General features: G+C 52.7%; 1 protein-coding gene across 3 annotated transcripts in view; it reads left to right on the plus strand.

Annotated features, from left to right (window-relative positions):
* The first annotated feature begins 147 nt into the window (after window positions 1-147).
* Tekt4 (tektin 4) overlaps window positions 148-21156 on the plus strand; it is a 25723-nt gene continuing 4714 nt past the window's right edge. The window contains exons 1-2 of one of the 3 annotated variants that reach the window (XM_021221714.2): window positions 148-230; window positions 20493-21047. In XM_021221714.2, the coding sequence (XP_021077373.1) occupies window positions 20514-21047 (534 nt within the window). In that variant the 5' untranslated portion in view covers window positions 148-230; window positions 20493-20513. The remainder of the gene's footprint in view (window positions 231-20492; window positions 21048-21156) is intronic. The other 2 variants (XM_029533107.1, XM_029533109.1) reach the window with 2 other exon arrangements.

A 21156-nucleotide genomic window follows, 5' to 3' on the forward strand; every position in this document is an offset into this window, starting at 1 on the left:
TGTGATGGGGCAAGACCCAGGCAGGGGGAGGCGGAGGCTCACATAAGAGAGTTGCTGGGGTTGGTGGGGAGACTGGAGAGTCCTTCCTCGGGCAGGACAACATGATGGGTGGGGCTGTGACGCACATGGCAAGTAGGTGCCCTGGGACTTGACCTCTACTTGCTTAGGGACAAGGCTAGGCTGTATTTACTCTGTCTTGCCTGATCAACAGGCATAGGAGCCCAGCTAAGGTAAGGAGATGGAACCATGGTGTGTGGATGGGTAAGAGGATGTGAGGGTGGGTGGGTAGATGAATGGATGATAGTGCATAAGCAGTGAATAGATCCTTACCACCCCGGCTGTATGCTAACCCAGAGAATACCCAGATGCCGTTACATTTAGAGAACTTGAGTATGCCAGCAAGCCTGTCTGCTGGGAATGTGGGGACAAATGGCAGCCTGTGAGCTGGAATGTGTGTCCTGAGAGCCGATGCTCTTTCATCCATCTGGTAAAGAATGAAGGCTGGTAGGTAGACTCACACACAGAGAGCCTGTTCAGACTTTCTTGGGTTTTTAAAGCAGGGATGAAAGGCCAGATGAGATAAACCTGAAAGGGCTACCCAAGCCACTGGCTGGACCACTGAGCCTTATAACAAGCCCTGACTTGTCTATGATCAGCAGACCTTGACTAGCTTAGGTGACACCAATGGCCTGCTTTGAGTCATGTTACTACAGGGAATTATGGGTCACCTGGACATGGTTGGTGCCTGCCAGGTAGGCTGCAGTCTGGACTTTCCTGAGTAGACTCTTGTCACAGAACTGATAAGCAGAGACTGTGGTACTCAGCTAGCCCCTAGAGGGGCAAGGAGGACACCATGAGGCCTTCACTGTATGTGTGCATCGGTGAGCCCTTAGAATGTGCTTAGAAGTGCTCCTGTTATATGGCCCGTGTCCAGTGAGCATGTGGGTGCTGTGACCCTGCCTGTATGTGCATATGTCACATTGCAGTTCCATACCAAGACCTCTCTCTGCTTCTTCACTCGGCTTCAAGGCCTGTCTGCTGTTGCTGCTCTACTGTTCCTAATGAGTTAACTCTACTGCCTCCACAGCTTCCTAATGAGTTAACTCAGTGTTTGATCCAATTCGGAAACTGCTTTCAGAAGGAAGCATCAAGCTAAGAACTAGCTAGTCTCAGCTGCCAGGGCAGAGGCAGAGGCAGAGGCAGAGAGGCAGAGAGGCAGAGAGGCAGAGAGGCAGANGCAGAGAGGCAGAGGCAGAGGCAGAGGCAGAGAGGCAGAGAGGCAGAGAGGCAGAGAGGCAGAGGCAGAGATGAGCTGGGCCAGACATGGCTAGGGGCTCTTTTCCACAGGAACCCAGGTCTTAGTGGGGCTCTTATTATCTGAGAGTGTTATGCCTCTCCCTGTCCCGGGGGATGCTGCATTCACTTTGAAATTGACCACATTAATGCAGAGATGGTGGTCTGAAAGCTATGAGGCTCCTTCAAGGCGGAGATGCAGTGCCAGGTTCATGAGGAAGGAGCCTCACCCATGCTCACCGTGTGCTGCATTTGAATCCCTGAACATCACATATTTGTAGAGTTTTTCCAAACTTCCAAGTAGCCCTAAGTAGGGGGCTACAGTTGGGCCCTAGGTCACTCAGGGAACAAGGTGGCTGTAAGGTGGTGATCCTTACTTTGCCTTGCCTCATCAGCCTTCCCAGGGAAATCTTGATCCTGTCTGTGGGCATGAGAGTGTGATTCTGGATCTCCAGGCCTACAGCTGAGATCTCTGCCCCTGGGTTAGACCAAGGCCAATGTGTAGGACCTCTGAGGCTTCTGCGACAGATGGCCAGGAACTGCAGACACCTGCTGCCCCAGCTCTGGAACCCAGAAATCCTCCCCAGGTGTGGCAGATCTTCACAGCTCCATTAATGCTAAAGTGGAGTCTTCCATCTCACCTGCAGCCACAAGACTTTGTTTTTTCTTCTGTTGTCATACCCCGCCCTCCCTGTGCCTCCTGTCCCTTAGGAGGACAATGTCACCGGACTTGGGGCCACTCAGATAATCCATGCGATGATCCAGGATGATCCTGGCTTAGGAGCTTCAAGCATAATGACATCTGCTGAGATCCCTTTTCCATAAGATCACATTCCCCAGTCCCAGGGGTCAAGCCTCATGAATGTCTTTTGGGGGCCACTGTCCCACCATCCTGCCCCCTTGCTACCACCCCCACTCCCATCATATCTCACAGGCTCATTGGGAGTAAACGGCTCTCCAGCAGGGCCAGAGGTCGCCTCTGATTCTCACCCTACATCAGTGACTGGGTATGGTCAGCCCTGAGTGCTATGACCACTATTACCTGGCAAGGGCAGAACAGGGTCAGTGATTTAAGTCGATTCTGGGAAACTGGAGCTCTTTCAGTTTCTATTTAGGCATGAACTGACTGTTTCTGCAAGAATCTCACATTTAACCCTTGGGGTGCTCCTGCTTTCAGAACCGCTCCCCACCCCAAATTGGTGACCACAGGAGAACTATACTCAGCATGATCTCTCTGTTACTGGGGTTTTCTGACCAACTGCGTTCCTACTGGACCTTCAAACTCCCATGAGGGCTATACCCTGAAAAGCTGGCTTTTTGCTGCATATAGTGATTCTTGAAGATACTAGAAAATAGACCAGGCAGAAAGTAGCCCCTGGCCCTGAGTGGAGGCAGAGTGGGGAATAGACACTGTAGGCCTAAGGGGAGGGACTTGTGAGGTAACACTGGGGTTGATTTGACCTGCTGTTGTGGCTATAGTCACCAGGCCGAGGGAGGGTTCTCCTTCATTGTCCCCTCTGTTGCTCATAGAGGTCCTGGACTGGGCTTTGGGTGGGAACTTAGGATGGCCAACCACACTGCCCCTGAGTAAAGAGGGATCTGTGATTGTGAGTGTGTCGAAGGAGCTGGGGAGGCCCTGCCTAGGTGGCTGTGGCTCTGCCTCTCTCCCAGAATGCATCCTGCCTGCATCATAATCTCACCCCCCCACACACACACACACACACTCAGACACAGGCTCATCCTAGCTCTTTGTAGACATGAGGAGCCTGAGTGGCCTGACAGGGAAGGTCTCCACGGAAACAGCCATGGGGACCAGCTTGTGGACAGCTATGCTGAGGGCCTCCTGACACTATCCAGAGGCCGCAGGCTACCCAGGGTTGCTGTCCAGAGGCTAGGCAGGGGCAGCAAGCAGACTCCCTCCACATGCAGCCTTTGGTTCCAGGGCCAGGGGCTTTGCCAGGCAGGCGAGTGTCCCCATGTCTGCCTGTACTCTGACGCTCAGGCATCCCAGTTTAGACGGCTCCTGAGAGCAGTGCCCCGGAGCAAGGCTTCTGGAACCTTCTACTCATTTCATAAACATGCGACCTGTATACCAAGGGTTATGCTGGCCGCTGGGGGTGGTGGTGACATGGACCAACTGGCCCCGTCTGGGCCCTTGGGACTCGGGATGAGAGGCCCCTCAGAAACACAACCCCCAAGTCCCCAGGTATAGATGGGTAACCCTTTGTACACTGGCTACTGAGCCTTTATACCTGTAGGACACGGGGTGTCTGGGACAGAGGAGCAGGGCAAAGGCTCCAATGTGTCCTAGGTGTCCCTCCACCCCTGGGATACAGAGAACTCAGCCCGGGATGGGGGTGAATGCTAGCAGGTCTCCTGCTCCCCCCTAGACAGGCAGAGGCGTTGCTTGGCCTGGTGCAGCCTGAGCTCAGAACACAGTGTTTGGTTTCCAGGGCTGCGGGCCTGGTAATGCAAATGTCGATTCTGTTTCCAACAAACAGTAGTCCCAGTCCCCAATCTGCCTGGAGAAGCCCAGAAATCCTGGTGAGACAGCCACGCCCACTTGAATCAGCTGCAGGACAGGATGCACCCCCTTCGCCCCCAGAGACACCTGTGGCCCCACTGCAGGTTTTATAAATGAGAATCTGGGCACACCCCGGGGACCTGGGAGACCACAGTGAGGCCTGGACCTGGACAGGTCAGCCTGGGCTTCCAAGCTTCTGCCTAAGGGGCCTCAAGTTCTCAGGACAAGGGTAGGGGCATCACAGCTTCCTCTCACAAGATTGGGCCAGAAGCCATAGTCTGAGGCTTCTCTTTACCCCGGGTCACCTGGCAGACATACCAAAGCTTAGTAGTCTTGGCTCTGGGCCTCCCTGGATGCTAGGCCTAGGACAGGGGCAAGGACTTTCAGAGTCTGTGAGCATAGACGTGGCCACAGAACTTCTGACCATGCAACCGAGCTGGACTTGAACCCCTTCTCATCTTACTCTCTGCCCAAACCTGAAGGCAGGATGCAGGATGCAGGATGCAGGATGCAGGATGCAGGAGCAGGGTCTCGGGTACAAAGGCTACTTAGAGTTTCCACCCCCATTAACTTTGACTCCGCCTCATGGGTACTATGGTACGGTCTGTCCCTGGCCCACCGGAACAAGCAGTGGGAAAAGCAGCAATTCTTGCTCTGCACACTAGGTGCTCACTGATGCTACCTGCAGCCTGAGCCTGTGGGCATAGCCAGTTACCAGACCCTCACAGCCAGCTAGCCCCTCGGACAGTGGCTTTCCTGGGGTCTGTGGATATCATGATGCTCTGGCCCAGGGTCGGTAAGTGGTGTTTGGAGGAGGCAAGGTAGGGATTGATCCTGGATGCTCAGATCTGCTGCTGAGGGTGCTTGGAGGGCATCCCAGAGGTTAAAAACTGAACAAACAACTTTGCTACATTTGGCAGAGGGGGCATCAATTGCCCTTATCAGCTTTATTAGTCCACAGCATGGCTAAGCATCTTTTCCTGGGACCAGCCTGAGCTTGCTGAGGTCTTTGCCCGCCCCCCCCCCCCAAATAGCCTAGCTGAGACTCTCACTGTGCTTCCCAGTTCCTTTGTAACTCCTCAGAGATGCTCAAGAGGTTGGACCAGGTCCCTCTGCCTGATAGCACTCCCTCAGGTGCACCCATATCTATCTGAGGAATGGTAGACTTCCTCAGGACCTTTGCACCTGCTGGCTTTTCCCACAGTGCAGCCCCTACGTCCTCCTCTCCCCGGTGACCTTTTCTGTCACTGCCCTTAGGGACCCAATGGTTCCTTAAGATCAGGGCCAGGATGCTTATTACTGGTGTGCCTGAGGTATTCTTGCCTCTCTAGTGACATTTCTGGGGACAAATGGTCAGGAAGCAGGTGGAGCTGTTCTAGCCCCAGTGGCTAGGAAAGTTCACAGGCCATCGAGTACTTCAGAGCTGAGGGCTGGCGGAGGGAGTCCAAGCCGGTGAGTCCTACCGGGAGAGGGTCACCTCTGTCCCCAGAGCTCTTTACAATGGTTTAGATATGTCACACTACATCCTAGTACTGGCTTAAGCCCAGTAGTGTAACCTCAAGTGGCAATGGGGTCAACCTCCTGGTTGCATTTTCAACCCCCACTGGCTGATGTCATGATTCTTTAAATTGGAGCCTCACACCCATCCAATGATCCTCAGATTGTCACACGGGTGGAGGGCATGCCACCCCTGGTCTAAAATTGGGTTTTCACTGCTCCGAGTTGTGCAGCCTCTGATTGGGGCCAACAGCTGCAGATTAGGCTAGCACAAGCTCTGGACATCAGTTTCCTCACTTAGAATGGCGAGGACTGCCCATCCCCCCAGGGCGCCTTTGGAGGCTTAAGTGAGGCCAAGGAGCTCTGGGTGGGGCAGCACAGAAACTGGGAGAACTGGATTCTGTGTATAGGAGGTTGGAACCAAAGATGCTCCTTGCACCCAGGCAGACATGGCTAAATGTCCTGCTCCTCTCCCACTGAGACCTGCAGCCCAGAATCCACCCCGAGGGACAGAGACACAGGCTTGACCAGGGCAGACACTGGGGCGATTTTCCTCCACTGTCCCCTCCTGGCCTGGCCATCTGGGCCCACGGGCAGGAGTGCTGAGCAGAGACAGAGATGGCTGCGTGGGCGCAGGGGCTCAGGCGCGCAGGCAGGGGGTTGCCAGGCAACAGCCATGCACATCCTGCCCATCTCCTGCACCGAGGGGCTGAATGAGCACAGGTTCCAACCAAATGTCGGAGCTTTACTGCTGATTGAGCCTTGCTTTTGCTTGGGACAGCAGGAGCAGGAGGGCCTCATGACAGGGAGAGCACCCTGGAGGGCAGTGACTATCATCTGGGTCCTGTTCTCAGCAGAGGGGACCACGTTCCCTGAGCACATGCTGTGGCTCAGAGTAGGGAGCAGAGACAGGCTGCCCTGGTTCCATGTCTCGCACTCCCAACCTTGGTGGGGCACAGAGGTTTCTGTTGGATCCAGAATGTCATCAGATGCTGATGTCCCCCTGCCTGGACCAACGTGAAGAAAAAAACCCAGATGGGGTCCAGCCTATCCTGGGTTACCTGGATCAGGCCTCGGCAGGCAGCCTCCCGGGAACAAGCTGTGTTTGAGCTGAACTCTTCTGTGAGGAGACTAGAGTGGAAGTTTACAGCCCCTAATCTCTGTAGGCTTCAGGCTCCCCAAAGCATCAGGGCATCTAAGGTGACCTGGTGGATCTCCAACTATTCTATGTAACCTAAAGCCCACACACCTCGAAGGCAGTCAGACTTGGAACCCCTGGGCTGTAAGGGAAACGTGGGTCTGAGCATTGTCTGAAGTCTTCAGGGGAAGGCAGTTGGGATCCCAGCCGGCTGGTGTAGAAGTCAAAGCTTGTGGGTACTGCATACTGAACTCACAGAGCAGATTCACAGCCCCTGTGAACTGTTCAACTGGGACCGCTGGGGACTGGACTGGCAGTCTGTCTGTGCACCCTATGATCCATCCACTCTCCAACCTAAGACGGTGGCCAGTATTCCCCACAATTCCAGTCTTATTGATCCTCTGAGATGAGTTCAGGACTGGACACTGGGCCCTTCGTGTGGGTGGAGCTTGGGGCTGTGGCTTTAGCCTTCAGTGGGATGACCTTCCCTTTCAACAGACCTCACACGCTACAGGCAATGATCTTCCCACCACCCATTTGGGAGCCTAATGTCCTCTACATAGCAGTAGAGGCATTTCTCCTGTGTGATTCCTGGCCCTTATACCATAGAGATTCAATCTACTACCATATTCTCATGTCCAGCCAGCTGCTCAACCCCCAGCTGTGGCTACCATATGTGATTGAGCAAAGCTAATCACAGTTCTGGACTCTCTGCTCAACAAGGGCTGTGTCCCAGCCCTGCCAGCTCCAGACGTAGCACTTTTGCAGAGAGAGATGGTGAGGCTGGACTGTGGGTAGGGATACAGTGTGGGTAGGAGGAGCTGTCCCTGGTTCCTGCATCTAAGCTATATTAGGCAAGGGTATCTCTAGGTCTCTGGGACTCTATCTGGTCGGCACTCACTGCTTGCTGTTAGAAGTGAGCATCTGAAACCAGCAATTTTCCATGGCCTGCAGTCACTTCTCTTTCCACTTGATTGTCAAAGCTCCTTCCTTCTCATCTCCAACTGTGACATTTAAATCTTGTGAGTCCAGGACCTACTCTATCTCAGGGCAATGTCTAGAGTCAAGCCCTGCCCCCATCTCTGCAGACCCTGTCCCAGAAGGATGGCTGCCCAGGAGGAGATGCAGAACTGCCAGCAGCTTTGTCTGGGTACAGACTGGGTCTTGCTGAGACACCAGGATTCTGGCAGACAGGATCATCCTGGAGAAACAGCCCACAGCAAGGAGGGGTCTCAGAAGGGCCAAATAGCTTGGGTGTCCCTGGAGGAAGTCACTGTTTTGTAGTTTAAGTCATGGACCTAGCTTAGGGGAGGAGGTTTATCATCACTAAGCCTAGGGATCAGGGTCACTCTGGGAGGATGTAACCTTTTATTAGCTACCCCCTCTTCTGTATACAGTTGATGATATATCCTTAATGAGGATTGAGGATATCATCCCATCTCTTCTGCCAAAGGTCTTAGCATCACAGTTCCTCTCCTGATGGTTCAGGGGGGCTGAGAACCCCAGAACCAGCAGCCAAGGCCTCCTAAGGATTCTGAGGATGAGAACAGGGTCTCAGGAACAGCCCTAACACACACACTTTCAGTAGCTACCAGGAGACAAAAGTGTGGGTGCACAGATCCACACTCCCCAGGGAACTATGGGTGTCCCTATTATATACAGTATGGGTAAGATTCTTGCAGACCTGTCTTGTGATCCTTAAGAACTCCCAAATTGGGTCATGATGTCTATCCATAGGGTGGTGACCCCAGCTAGCCCCTGAGTCTGGGGCCTGTGTTCAGGACTCTACCCCTCTACCTATTCTGCAGCCAGACTGAATGCCCCCCAATGCCTAGAACTCTTTAGCCATCCACTCAAGCCCTGAGATAGCAGAAGGTAGGCACATATTCTCCCCGAGCATCCCCTTTCCTGTTATTGTTAGTCACACAGCCTGCTCCTCTTCTGGGGTCCCCTAGCCTCAACCACTGTGGAGATCTTCCCTGGCCTGTGTGTCCCCGATCCAACAACTTTGACCTTCCGGAACCACTTTGAGTGACCACCAAGCCACCTGTGGCTTCCGGTGACTGAGGAGAGGGGCTGGCCTGGCATGTGTCTCACTGAACCTCGGCTTTCCCATCCCAACCCCACTAGATGGCTCACACACCATTGAAGAGTTTAAAAATAACAACTCATCACAGATCCTTTTGACTGGAGTTCAAGGCAGGTGCTATGCACTCAACTGAGAGTCAGCCTTCTGTCATGTGAGAGACTCACCTTTAGAGAAGGCTGGGGAGTTGTCCAAGGTAGGTACATATTCCCAAAGCAGGGGTTCCTTGGGAAACCTCTGTGCATTCTAGGGCCCAGGAGACTATAGGAAGGGCCGCTTGTATGCTCCAGGTATGTGGAAGGGGATCATCTCTCATAATTCTATCTTCACATTCATTCTTTTTGTGTATGTATATGAGTTTGTTTGTGTGTGCAGTTATGTGTGCAAATATATACACACGTGGAGGCCAGAATCAATGTCTGGTATCTTCCTTGGTCACTCTCCATCTTAAGCTTTTGTGACAGAGCTTCTTATTGGACATAAGACTCATCAATTCAGGTAGATCAGTTAGCCAGCAGGCCTCAGCGCTCTTCCTGTCTCTGTCCCCCAGAACTGGGGTTATAGGTACCCAGGTTTCTAATTTGAAGCCCGTTTTGTCAGGTATTGGGATAGCAGCTCCCGATTGTTTGTGGGTCACATTAGTTTGGGTTCTTTTTCCACCTTTTCCCTTAAAGGTGGGAGCTGTCTTTAAATCTAAGACAGCATTCCAGAAACACTGATTTTGTTTCCTTTTCCTTTCTTCCTTTCTTTTCTTTTACTTTCTCTTTCTTTCTTTCTTTCTTTCTTTCTTTCTTTCTTTCTTTCTTTCTTTCTTTCTTTCTTTCTTTCTTTTGCTTTTCTTTCTTTCTTTCCTTCCTTCCTTCCTTTTTTTTTTTTTAAGAATTATTTATTTATTTTATGTATATGAGTACACTGTCACTGCCTTCAGACACACCAGAAAAGGGCATCAGATCTCATTATGGATGGTTGTGAGCCACCATGTGGTTGCTGGGAATTGAACTCAGGACCTCTAGAAGGGCAGTCGGTGCTCTTAGCTGCTGAGCCATCTCTCTAACCCTGGATTTTGTTTCTTAATCCATTCAGCTAGTCTATGTCTTTTAATTGGAGAGTTGAGGCCATTAATATTTAAAGTTGTAATTGAAAGCTGTATGTTGACTTGCAATCATTTTGTTGTTTTGCTTTTGCTGTTCTTGGGTTTTGTATTTCATTAATTACAGGTTCATTTGTTTTCTTTGTAGAGTGTTCTGGATGTGTTTATTCCTCTCTCTGGTTTGAAGAATTGATCAGTTTAGCATTCTGCTTAGCATTTTGCTGTTGTTGATGTGATTTTTTTAAAGGGTGGAAGTTCTTCTTTCTCCTGCGACTACAGTGGACAGTTTGCTGGCTGTAGCTGTCTAAGTGACAATCATGGTCTTTCAGAACCGGGTGCACTGCTCTGGCGTTCAGAATTCCCACTGATGGGTTTCCCTTTGTGTCTTATGCTTTTTATCTTGGAGCCTTCAGTGGTTTTTCTTTGTTCTGCATATTTAGTATTTTAACTATGATAAGCCCAGGGGAGTCTATTTTTCTGGTCTTATCCAGGATGGGGTTCTGTGTACTTCTTGTATCTGTATGGGTGTGTCTTTCTAAGTTTGGAGATGTTTTCTTCTTATATTCCTAAAGATATGGTCGGTCTGTATCATTGTCTTGGGGTTATTCTTTCTCATCTATGCCTATAACTAGAAGATTTGACTTTGAAAGATGTTCCTTTCCTCTGCTTTTTCCCCTTAGTCTTTGCTCTTTCTTTTCCCATTCTTTGCTGTTTCTGTCTTGTTTGGTTCACCCTACCCATCAGACTTCCCCTTGAGTTTTCTAACTGGGATATTGAAGTTTTCATTTCCATCTTTTCTCTTGTGCTCCCTTCATTTCTTTATTAGATTTAGTTTTTTACATCCTGAATTATCTCTGCCATTTCATTCAGCTTCATATTTGTATTTTCTTGAAGATTACTGAGATGTCCTTATTATCCTAAATGTTCAATGAGGTGTTTGTGTCATCTTTAAGTTCTTTGAATTTTGGTAAAGTTTGTGATTGTTCTTTTGAATTCTGTGCCCTGGGGTCCTTCAGACCTCCTCTCTGGCTGGTGCTTGGACAGAGGGAGGGGAAGCCTCCTCTGGTTTGTTAAAAGAACATCAAAGGCCATTTCCAGCTAGCACTTTTGCTTTACCTGTGTGGCAGGCAGAGCTCACTACTCAAGCACCTCGGCCTCCTGATTCCAGCCCCCCTTCCCATGCCATGCCACTGCCAGTCTACCAACTGGCCGATGGATTTGCTAAGCCCCAGCCTATCCCAAGCAAGACATATGTCATCTCTGAGCCAGCAGGGAGCCCCCAGGAACCACAGGGGCAGAGAAGATCTTTCTTGATTATGGGGAGTGGGGTAGGGTGGGTGGGTGTGTAGGGCCCTGCCACACCCCAAGGTCACACTTGAGTTTTCAGAACCATGGAGAATCAACTCTTGTTTTAAGCCACCAAATCTGTGAGGTAGGCCTAGAGTGTCTCTAGGAACTGGTGTAGAATCTTAATGATTGCCACCCTGATCTTTAACACCCAGAATATAGGGTAGGAGATGGAAGTGAGGGGACCTCCAGGGACAGGCAGGATGGCATGGGAGGGCAGGAGGTGGACAGGTGTGCAGGACCCAGTGCAGCCATGGGGTCACACTGATCAAGAAAGGAACCAGTAGGAACATGGTTATAGACTGCAACAGGGAAGACTGAGGAAGAGCAGATATGAGGTGACCTTGAGGCTGGTAGTGTCCCCAGCAAAGCAGCCCATATGCATCTGGAGCCAGGACACAGAGTCTTTTCCGGATCAAGGCTGACTCCCTGAGAACTCTTGCTTTTGTTCAGAAAAACTCCACTTACAATAATGCACAGTGCATTAGCGCCAGGGAGGGGTCTGCTGCCAGCCCGCCCTGGCGTCTTCACAGGCGCTTTGTGTCTGCTGCTGCTGGGCTATTTCAAGCCTGATCAGGGGCCTCTAGGGGCAGGCCTTGTTAATGGGGAACAGCAAAGGCCACACCCCGTGCCTCCGCGGTAGCGCCACCCTTCACCCTAGCCCTGCTCTGGTGCTGAGAGGCCCTCCCCATGCTGACTTGCTGTTCATGAGGCCATATCTGCATTTAACCACTGTGCAGGGGCCTCCCTGCCCTTGTGAGGTTGAATGTCAGCCTAGTCTGTGGCTCGAGGACATGTCAAGTAGAAAGTTTGGTCCTGCGTGGATCTGGGGGTTAGGGCAGTCCGTTGCTGCCTTTAATTTTGATGGCCAGTGAGTGCCTAGTACATGAGGAGAACACTGTGGAGTCCAAGACTGGGGCTCAGGCTGGCTCTGTGGAAGGAAGAAGTGCGGGGAAGGGGCTCCTGTGTGAGAGTCAAGGCCAGATGCCTGGAGGCCAGAATGGAGCCAGGCAATGAGGATGTGAGTGGGGACTGGGTGGTGTGGACCGACTGGCCAGGAGGGCAGAGATTGGTCCAGTGGCCTGCTGCTTCCTTCTGCACTTAATGGGTAGTTTGCGCCCTCCTAGTGGGGACTTGAACTTTGCGTGCTTCTGGTTCCATCTGCTAAGTGGCTCTAGGCCGCAGTCATGACTCCCAAGAGGACCTTTGGGGTCACAGCATGTGAGTCTAGTTGACTTTCTTCGTGTCTATTTTCAGGGGCTCTTTGGACTAAGTAATGGGTGGGGCCCAGACCCTCTTGTCTATTTCTGTCCCTGGGTGGTGGGCAGAAAAGAGCTGGGCTAGGCTCCTGGACCAACATAATTCATGGACCTGACCACTCCCAGATACACTTGGCAAGGATCCCTGGCTGTCCTGACTTCAAGGTAATACTGTTCCCCTTTATCTGCCATCTCTTCATAGGGCAGAACCAGAGGGTAGGAAAAGGGGGGCCAGGGCAACAGGAGAGGCCGGGACAGTAGGGGGAACCCTGTCTTCCCAGCTTGTTCTCAGCGCATGTCCTCCAAACGACCCTCAGCCCCTTATCTCTCCCCAGCACAGCCCTAATCTGCTCCGCTGCTGCGACAGCATCTTTTGGAAGATGCAGGGCCTCTTAACATCACTGGAGCTGAGAGCTCCCAGTGCTTCCCATCCCCCTCAGCTAAGATGTCAAGGTCACAGGGCTGCTGTCCCTGCTGGAACCAAAGGCATGCCTAGCCAGTGTGGTGGCTGCAGAAACCTGCTAGGAAGAAATGTCAGGCTGGCTGACCAGAGGCCTGGGTCAGGGTGTCCCTAACAACGAATATCATGACAATGGAGGGGACCAGAGGCCATGGGTTCACTGCCACTATGAATGGGTTCCACTCTTCTCCCTACTAGGCCCAGGGACAGAAGTGTGCCCTACTTTCCCACTGTTCTCCAGAGACCCCAGTGGCTACACTGTCTAGCTCTTTGGGCAGGGTATAATGGTAGATCATGAGATCTGACAAGCCCCTAAGGACAGCTGGTAGGAAAGCGACAAAGAAGTGTGGGTTGTTGATCCAATAGCCCCTGAGCCCATACAGATAGGGCTTTTAGAGAATCATATGGCCGGAGTAATCACCAAGTATTGGCCTTGGGCTATTTTCACCTCAATGGTCACAACTTCACTGATAGTGTCCGTCCTGGGACAGTGCCATGAGCTTCCAAAGCCTTCCAGGCTGGGCCAGTCCCTCAGCACTTGGCAACCGCGGCTGGCTATGCTGACAAGTCCTGTCTCCAAGCCCTGGGATGGACCACGTTCCTAAGGACCCATGAACCGAGGCCCGGCTGACCTTCCGTGACAGGCAGGAGTGGAACTACCCTGTCCTCCTGGTCAGTGGAGAGTCTTTACTCTGAGTGCTGCTGGCCCTTCATGGCTGGCAGATCTTCTGAGAGGTTTTCAAAGACTGCAGCTCCTTCTGGACCAGAGCCACTGTATGTTCGTATGTGCTCGTGTGTGTGTGTGTGTGTGTGTGTGTGTGTGTGTGTGTGTAGGCTAGCCTCAGACCAGTTCATGGGGAAGATGGTCCATGGAGCAAACACCTCACCCAGCTGTTGAAGGCCATGTATCTTCCCTGGCTAGCCCAGGCCCCTTGGCCCACGTGAGTCCATTTTGCTGAGTAGACTCAGATTCTGAGCTGGTGCTCATGGGGACTTAAAAAACAAAAAACATCATGAGATTTCCTCTCTATCTAAAACAATCCCCCCCCCCCAGTTCCACAGATATGGCCTAGGGCCTGCATCTAAGGTGCTACAGAGGTGTCCATGCCATACAGAGCCCTGGATCCTTACCTTGAGAGGAAACTAAAGCCCTGAAGAGACCACCAGGAACCCACAGCACACCACTCCATCTTCCCTGCTCTACACAGGGATTTTCCTTGGGGGCCATGGAGGGGCAGAAGCCAGCAGTCCCTCTGGTCCTTTGCCTACCTGTAGTCCCTCCAGCGGGAGTGACCTGGTGCTCAGAGTCCCTATTCTGAGACTTGGAGATGTGAGGGCGGGGTGGATGGGCCTCTGATTTACAGCCTTGGGTGAGGGGTGGTGAGGTCAGAGACATACACACCCATAGTTATTAGGCCCCACTTCCGGGATGATCTTCTAGTGCAGCCCCCTCCTCTTCTGTTGCATACCCTAGAAACACAGTTCCAGTCGGTCTCAGTCTGAGACTGGGGGACATTGCGGGAAGAACATAACTGAGTTAGACTTCACTGGAACTCAGCATGCAGAAGTTTCCAGGGCCCATGGCATGAGTCTACCCTTGCTGGACACCAGCTGCTATCTGTGTTAGTCTTCTACCCTGTGACAAAGCTACTGAGACCTCCCTGGGACTGGGACCCCCTCTGGCTGAGAATTTGGGTGCAGACTATGATGCCCATCTCCCTGGGAGCCTCACACTTAGGAGTGCCTGGGAGTATGACCACACAGGTCCTACTAAACTAATGGCACTACCTCTTGGAACCTGTTTCTGCATTTAGGCATTTAGAGTGTGGAAGGGAAGGGAAGTGGAAATCCTGATGGCCTCTGTATAGCACAGGCTAAAGTTGTCCTTTCCGTTGGCCTTTGAGCCTGCAGGGCCAGCCAGGGTCAGGTTGGGTACTTCCCACCCGCTAGGACTCAGCTCAGCAGCCTCCGTTGAGCCAGCCCATCCCAGCCCTGCCCAGGCCAACTTAGAATCTCTGCTAAATCCTCTATTTAATTTTCTTCTCAGGGAATTGTAGGAGGTTTTTCAGATAAAGCTGACCTGATAAAGAGGGGATTTGGCTGTTCTTAAAGGCAGTAGGCCCTGGGCACTGTCTCACAGGTCTGTCGGGGATGGTCGGGGATGAGGCAGCCACACCCGTAGGGCTGTGTTCCCCCTGGCTCCCCTGCACAGGAAGCCCCTGATGAGGGTGCATGAATGTCAGATCCAGTTCTCCAGTCATCATTAGGTCCAGGCTTCTGTACATTCCATAGGCTCCTCCTGGTGAAGGGGTAGTTGGGGCCAGCCAGGGTGATGCTCGTCCCTAGGAGTCCTCGCTGTCCTATAGGGAACTCAAAGGCTCTTTTCTGAGGAAAATCAGGGCAAGTCCTCTCTGGAACCCCCTCTTCCTCTTCAGGGTGGCAGTGTCTTTCCTGGCTGGCCAACCTCTTCCCAGCTCCCACGGTCGATGCCAGGCAAGGCCTCCTGTTGGCTTGGTATTCGAAACCTCAAATTCTCCTGGGTGTCAACCTTGTGTCTCTCCTGTCCCTGGCTGGTTCCACCATGACATTCTGATAAGTAGCCGCCTGTGTCCCCGCAGTAATGGCTCACTCCCTGCAGGAAGCTCAGCCAGGACTCCAGCTCCTGGTCTGTGTGCTTCAAATGTGTGTCTCTGATCCCAGACACACTGTGTCCCTGGAGAGGGGTCCTCGCTTTAGCCTTAGGAGCAGGTCCCTGCTATTTTCCTGGTGATGGTGTTTCTGGGACAAAGCTTGCTGCAAATGGTTGTCGCCTGTCTTTTTTTTAACCTCCTTCCTTGATTCGGAGTCATTTCCTATGGCTGTATTTCAAAGCCTAGCATCACTCAGTGGCTGGGTGGCCCCTGTACATTTCGCCTAAAGAGCTCGATGGCCTGCCGAAATGCTCACGAGAGACACCATGTCCATACTGGGTTTCTGAGATTTGTTGTTGTTGTTTTTTTTTTCCCTATTTGGCCAAGTGTAGAGGTAGTTAATACTTTTAAAGCATGGAAATGTGTAACTCAAAGCCCTTCACTGAAGTACTGCTTCATTTCTCTATTTTTATTTATTAGGGGTTTGTTCTGCTTTGGTAGTACTAGGGACAGAACTCAGCTCTTGTCCTTGCTGGACAATGCTCTGCCGACTACATTCCAGCCTTCTTTTGCATTTCATATTGAGACAATCTTTTACTAAGTTGCCCAGGCTGGACTTGAACTTGTGATCTTCCCATTCTTTCTGGTAGCTGGGATTCTAGGCAAACACCATCAGACCCAGCAAGACTTTCTTTCCTATATTTTTCAAAGCTATGCATGGTTTTGGAGATGCATATGGTGTATGCATGTGAGTGTGCACGCTTGCATGTGTATGCACACATGCGTGGAGGACAGTGACTGGCCTCTCCATATCCTCAATTGCTTTTGTTATTTTATTTTATTATTTTTTGAGACAGTCTCTAGCTGAACCTGGAGTTTGTTGGCTGGCTAAGCTAGCTGTCCTGCAAGCCCTAGGAGCCTTCCTGCACCCATCCTCCCAGGTCTGGGATTAGAGGTGTGTGCAGCCACACCCATTCTTTACAGAGGTGTTGAAAACCCAGACTGGGGTCCTTGTGATTGTGGGGCAAGTACTAGACTGACCGAGCCAATCTTGGGGACATTTAAAGAAATGTGTTCACACAGCCTTGGTGTTATGGCTGGGAAGCCTCATGCAAACTACATCCATGAGGTTGGGGACACTGTGCCAGGCTGAGAAGCTCTGGGTCCTTGAGGTGGACACAGCTTTCTGGACAACCACACACAGCTAACCACCTTCAGGCAGGTAGCCTAAGTCACACGTGCCTTATCTCAGAGTTCCCTGTCTGAGTCTTGCCCCCCTCTTGCTCAAGAAGGCAGAGCCCCTTGTGTTCACTGTTTGGGGAAAGGCAAGAGTCAGGTGGGAGTGAGTCATTGGCCCATCAGCCTTCTGCTCCAGCCTTGCCAAGTAGAGAGGCTCATGCCCAGTGCCTACCTCTGAGACCAGACCACTGGACTCAGCCCTCTGCCAGTCTGTGTCCACACCCCATCTTCTTGCTTTGTCTTACCTTCCAGGGCCTGATGACTGATGGGAAACAGGGCTTTCACAATGGCCCTGGGAGTCATCAGAGGAGGGGGTCGCCCCTAATATTCTGCACAGCTCTTTCCTACCTTCATCCAACCTGCTCTCCAATGCTTAGACTCCAGGATTCTTCTTCCGGGAGGTCCTTGGCTGGCTCCTCCCTCCTGCTTGATGCCTGCCGCAGCCCTGGCTCAGGGATGCCTAAGAGCTTTGGATTCTTCTGTAATGGGGAGAGATGTGGCTGTGCCTTCCACCGCTCCTGCTACTGGGTCTGCGCCAGCCAGGGTGGCTCCTTGGTTGTCATTTCACGCAGTAACAAGTAGGGGTTCTGGCTAGGATAGGAAGTGGCCAGATGGCAGTCTTTCCTTTGTTGGCCCTGTACTGTCAGCGTGACCTTGGGCCCATCTCAGCCCGGGGCCTGCGGGCTGTGCCTGTTCTGGGGAGTCTATGAGACTGCATGGTTTCCCTCCCGTTTAGAACCTTGATGGTGGGGAGAGTGCTAGGGGATCCCCTCTGGCCTTGGGGAGCTGGTGGCTAGACTCAAAAGAAAGGGACCCTTTTGCCCATATCCGTCCCACTTGTGACATCTAGAGTCTGTAAAGGGATCTGTGCAGGGGACAGCTGTACTCTTGGTCAGTCCTGCTACCCCCTTGTTTCCCAGGCATCCTGCAGGGCTGTCCAGCGTGGAGAGGTCTGGTCCTTGGGGACACAGGCAGAGTCCATGGAGCTGGCACTTCCAGCCCCATCATGCTGCAGTTGTGTTGTGGGAACTTTCACACGCCCTCCCCCCCCATTCAGTGTAACTGCAATGTGGGAAGAAGGGCAACATGAGAGAGGACCCCACCCCACTCCATACAGTCCTGCAGTGCACCACCATTCTGTCCACCCATCCCAGTCTGTCTGTGCTCACTGCAGCTTTGCCTGCCTGTTTCCCACTTAGCCCCAGCTTTGAGTTGTGACAACCTCAGCAATGATGCCTGGTGTTCCTCCCCCAAAGGGCTGGGCGGGGAGAGGCTGGGAGGGACCGTGCCCTGTCACCTTCAGAGCACAAATGCCTCTTTCTCTGGACCAAGGGTCAGACTAGAGGCTGTGGATGATAGGAACAAAGGCTCAACCCCTCCCTGAAGGTGTCTGGTGAGTCTGGACCCCTCAAGCTGGGGACTAAGGTCGAAGCTCTACCCTGGAGTCTATCCTGACATAGGGGAATCTACATTGAGACCTGGCCTTCCTCATTAGCCTGGGGGTTCCGTGGGAGCATCGGCTACCTGCAGTGCCCAGTACTTGAATCCTGCAGGTGAAGGTCAAGCAGAGTCACTGGGCCCAGGCTAGCTCTTCCTTTGCCGTCCCTGGCTCCACATGTCAGGAATGAATCTAAGAAGAAACTGTGGTGTGCTCTGGGTGGCTCTGTACCGACTACCATGTGGGGAAACAGAGGCACAGAGGAGATAGAGGGAGGCCACACTGGCCCCCAAGGTTCTTGGCTTCTAGCTCTTGAGGGACAGTGGCAGCTCTTGCTCCGTCTGGTCATGAAATCTCAAGGCTTCTGCCTACAAAACACACATGTACAAAGCATCTACTGGTGGCAATGCCAGGGGTTACCGTGAGATTGACATGGAGCATGGAGTGAGGGGCTAACTGCTAGGGAGTCAGCACAGGGCGGCGGGGGTGGGGGGTGGGGTGGGCTGGGGCAGGAATGCACAGCCTGGACAGAGGCATGGGGGTGAAACCAAGTTTGTGTGCCAAGCAGAGAGAGCCCGAGGCGGGAAACGGGATAGGACAATGGTGAGGGGAGAGGCTGAGGGGCTGTGGCAGTAGAGCCTGTGCTGGCTAAGGGTGTGGATTTCTCTCAGAGAGGAACTAGTATGTCTGGGGAAGGCCAGGTGGGAGGGGAGGGAGAGAGGCCAGGAACAGTCAGGAAATAGGTGGCTGGCACATTCTGCAGTCAATGTCGCCCTCTCTTGGTCACACTGGCTATCGACTAGGGTTTCTTAATGCCCAGGTTGGATGGCAGGATTTCCTGTCCAACTGGTGTCCTAGGAACAACTGTCCAGACAGAAGGTGCCTCCTCTTGAGCAGATCAGGATACGACTCCAGACACATTCAGTGGGTGAACCCCGGCCCAGATCCCCAGGAGGCGCTGGATCTAGGTCCAGCTATGGGATACAGGAGGAGGAGGGGCTGACCCTTACACAGTGGCCCTGGGAACAGATGGGGTCAGGGTCCCTGTGGATACTCTCATGGTTTCAGCTACCAAAGTGAGTCCTGGAGACTGAGGTAAGGTAGATGTTTGGTCCTCTAGGTCTGCATGCGGGGTTCAGACCACATGCACAATGGGGCCAAGTTGTGGAGTCACAGGGTGGCTTAGGGTATGTTGATAGTGTTGAGGAAGAGAGGCGCTTCTCAGGATGAGGAACCTGCTCACGTTTTCATGGCCCTCCACCTCCCACAGATCACCAAAGGGGTCTCTAAGTAGACAGAACCTCCTCTGTCCTGCTCCAGCAGGGCAAAGCCCACACTCAGGACCAGACCATGGAAGAACATCTCAGAAAAGAAGCCAAGGAGCCAGGGAGAAGGGCAGGGTGTCAGGGACCTCGGGGCCCTTCACAACCCCAGCCCTGGACCTCAGGGCCCTTCACTACCCCAGCCCTGGACCTCAAGCCCTTCACTACCTCAGCCCTGGATCTAGGGCCCTTCACTACCTCAGCCCTGGACCTCAGGCCCTTCACTACCTCAGCCCTGGATCTAGGGCCCTTCACTACCTCAGCCCTGGACCTCAGGACCCTTCACTACCCCAGCCCTGGAGTCCAAGGGTCCTCCAGGGAATGAGTCCTGAGCCTCTGAGCCTGTGACTCTGATCACAGTGTGGTGAAGAGCTGAGAGTTGGGGGTTACCTGTGTGTGTGTGTAAGAGAGGGAGAGAGAGAGAGAGAGAGAGAGAGAGAGAGAGAGAGAGAGAGAGAGAGAGCTCGTGCGTGCGCATGCGTATGAACATATGGATATTTGTGTGCATTTGGAGGCCATTGGAAACCTTAGGGGACATTTCTCAAGCACCATCCATCTTGGTGTTTTGTCTTTTTTTTTTTTGTAATTTTTTTTTTTTTTTTTTTTTTTTTTTTTTTTTTTTGAGATGGGGTCCTACTATATAGCCCAGACCAAGCTGGAACTCACTCTGTAGACCAGGCCATCCTTGAAGTCAGAGAGCCACTTGTCTCTGCCTCCTGAGTGCTGCTGGCATTAGAAGTATTTGCCACTATGCCTGGCCAACCTTATGTTCAACAAGGTCTTTCACTCGTCAAATACAACTGGGCTGGTTGTCCTGTGAATGCCACAGATTAACTGTTTCTGCCGTCCCAGTGCAGGGGTTGCAAGTATGTGCCACCACACCCATCCACCCCCCCACCTGTATTCTGGAAATCAAACTCAAGTTCTTGCAAGGCAAACACTTTTACCTACTTAAGCTATCTTCCCAGACACTGCTTGGCCCTTTAAGAGGGCAGTTCTGCTCCTCCCCCTTGAGTGACCCTGTTGCTCAGCAACAGGAGGCAGTTGGTGTATACAATGTTCCTAGGGCAACCAGGACCCTTGCTTGGGACAGATTGACCAGTACTGCTCCACTGATCGTGCCTGGACAATTGCCCAGTGACCCTCTCTTCATTCCACCTCCCTTCCAGCTTAGCCAGGCAGTGGGCACCATGGCCCAAACCGGCGTGCTCCTGACCAAGGAGCCAGCCCCACAGTCAATAGATGTCTGTGAGCTTCCACGCAAAGAATATGATGTGGCCTGCAATACTGGGGCCTACACGTCCTCGGGTCTGGCCACCGCTGGCTTCCGCACTGCCAAATACCTGATGGACGAGTGGTTTCAGAACTCTTACGCCCGCTATCACCAGGCCTTCGCAGACCGGGACTACTCTGAGAGGCAGCGGCATGAGAGCAGGCAGCTGGCAGCCGAGACTGGGGCACTGGCCCAACGCACGCAACTTGACTCCACAAGAAAGGTGGGAGAGCGCCTGGAGGACATGCATTGCTGGAAGTCAGAGCTGCAGCGAGAGATAGACGAGCTGTCTTCTGAGACGGACCTGATGATGGCCCAGAAGCTGCGGCTACAGCGCGCCTTGGATGCCACCTCCGTGCCCTACTCCATTGCTACTGACAACCTACAGTGCCGAGAACGCCGCCAGCACCCAGACCTTGCCCGGGACTACGTGGAGGTGGAGCTGCTGAAGGTGCAAACAGTGGCCAGGCTCAGGGTGGGGGGCAGGCTCAGGGTGGGGGGCAGGCTCAGGGTGGGAGGCAGGCTCTGGGTGGGAGGCAGGCTCAGGGTGGGGGGCAGGC

This window comes from Mus pahari, chromosome 21 (assembly GCF_900095145.1).
Source record: "Mus pahari chromosome 21, PAHARI_EIJ_v1.1, whole genome shotgun sequence".
Taxonomy (NCBI): Eukaryota; Metazoa; Chordata; class Mammalia; order Rodentia; family Muridae; genus Mus; species Mus pahari.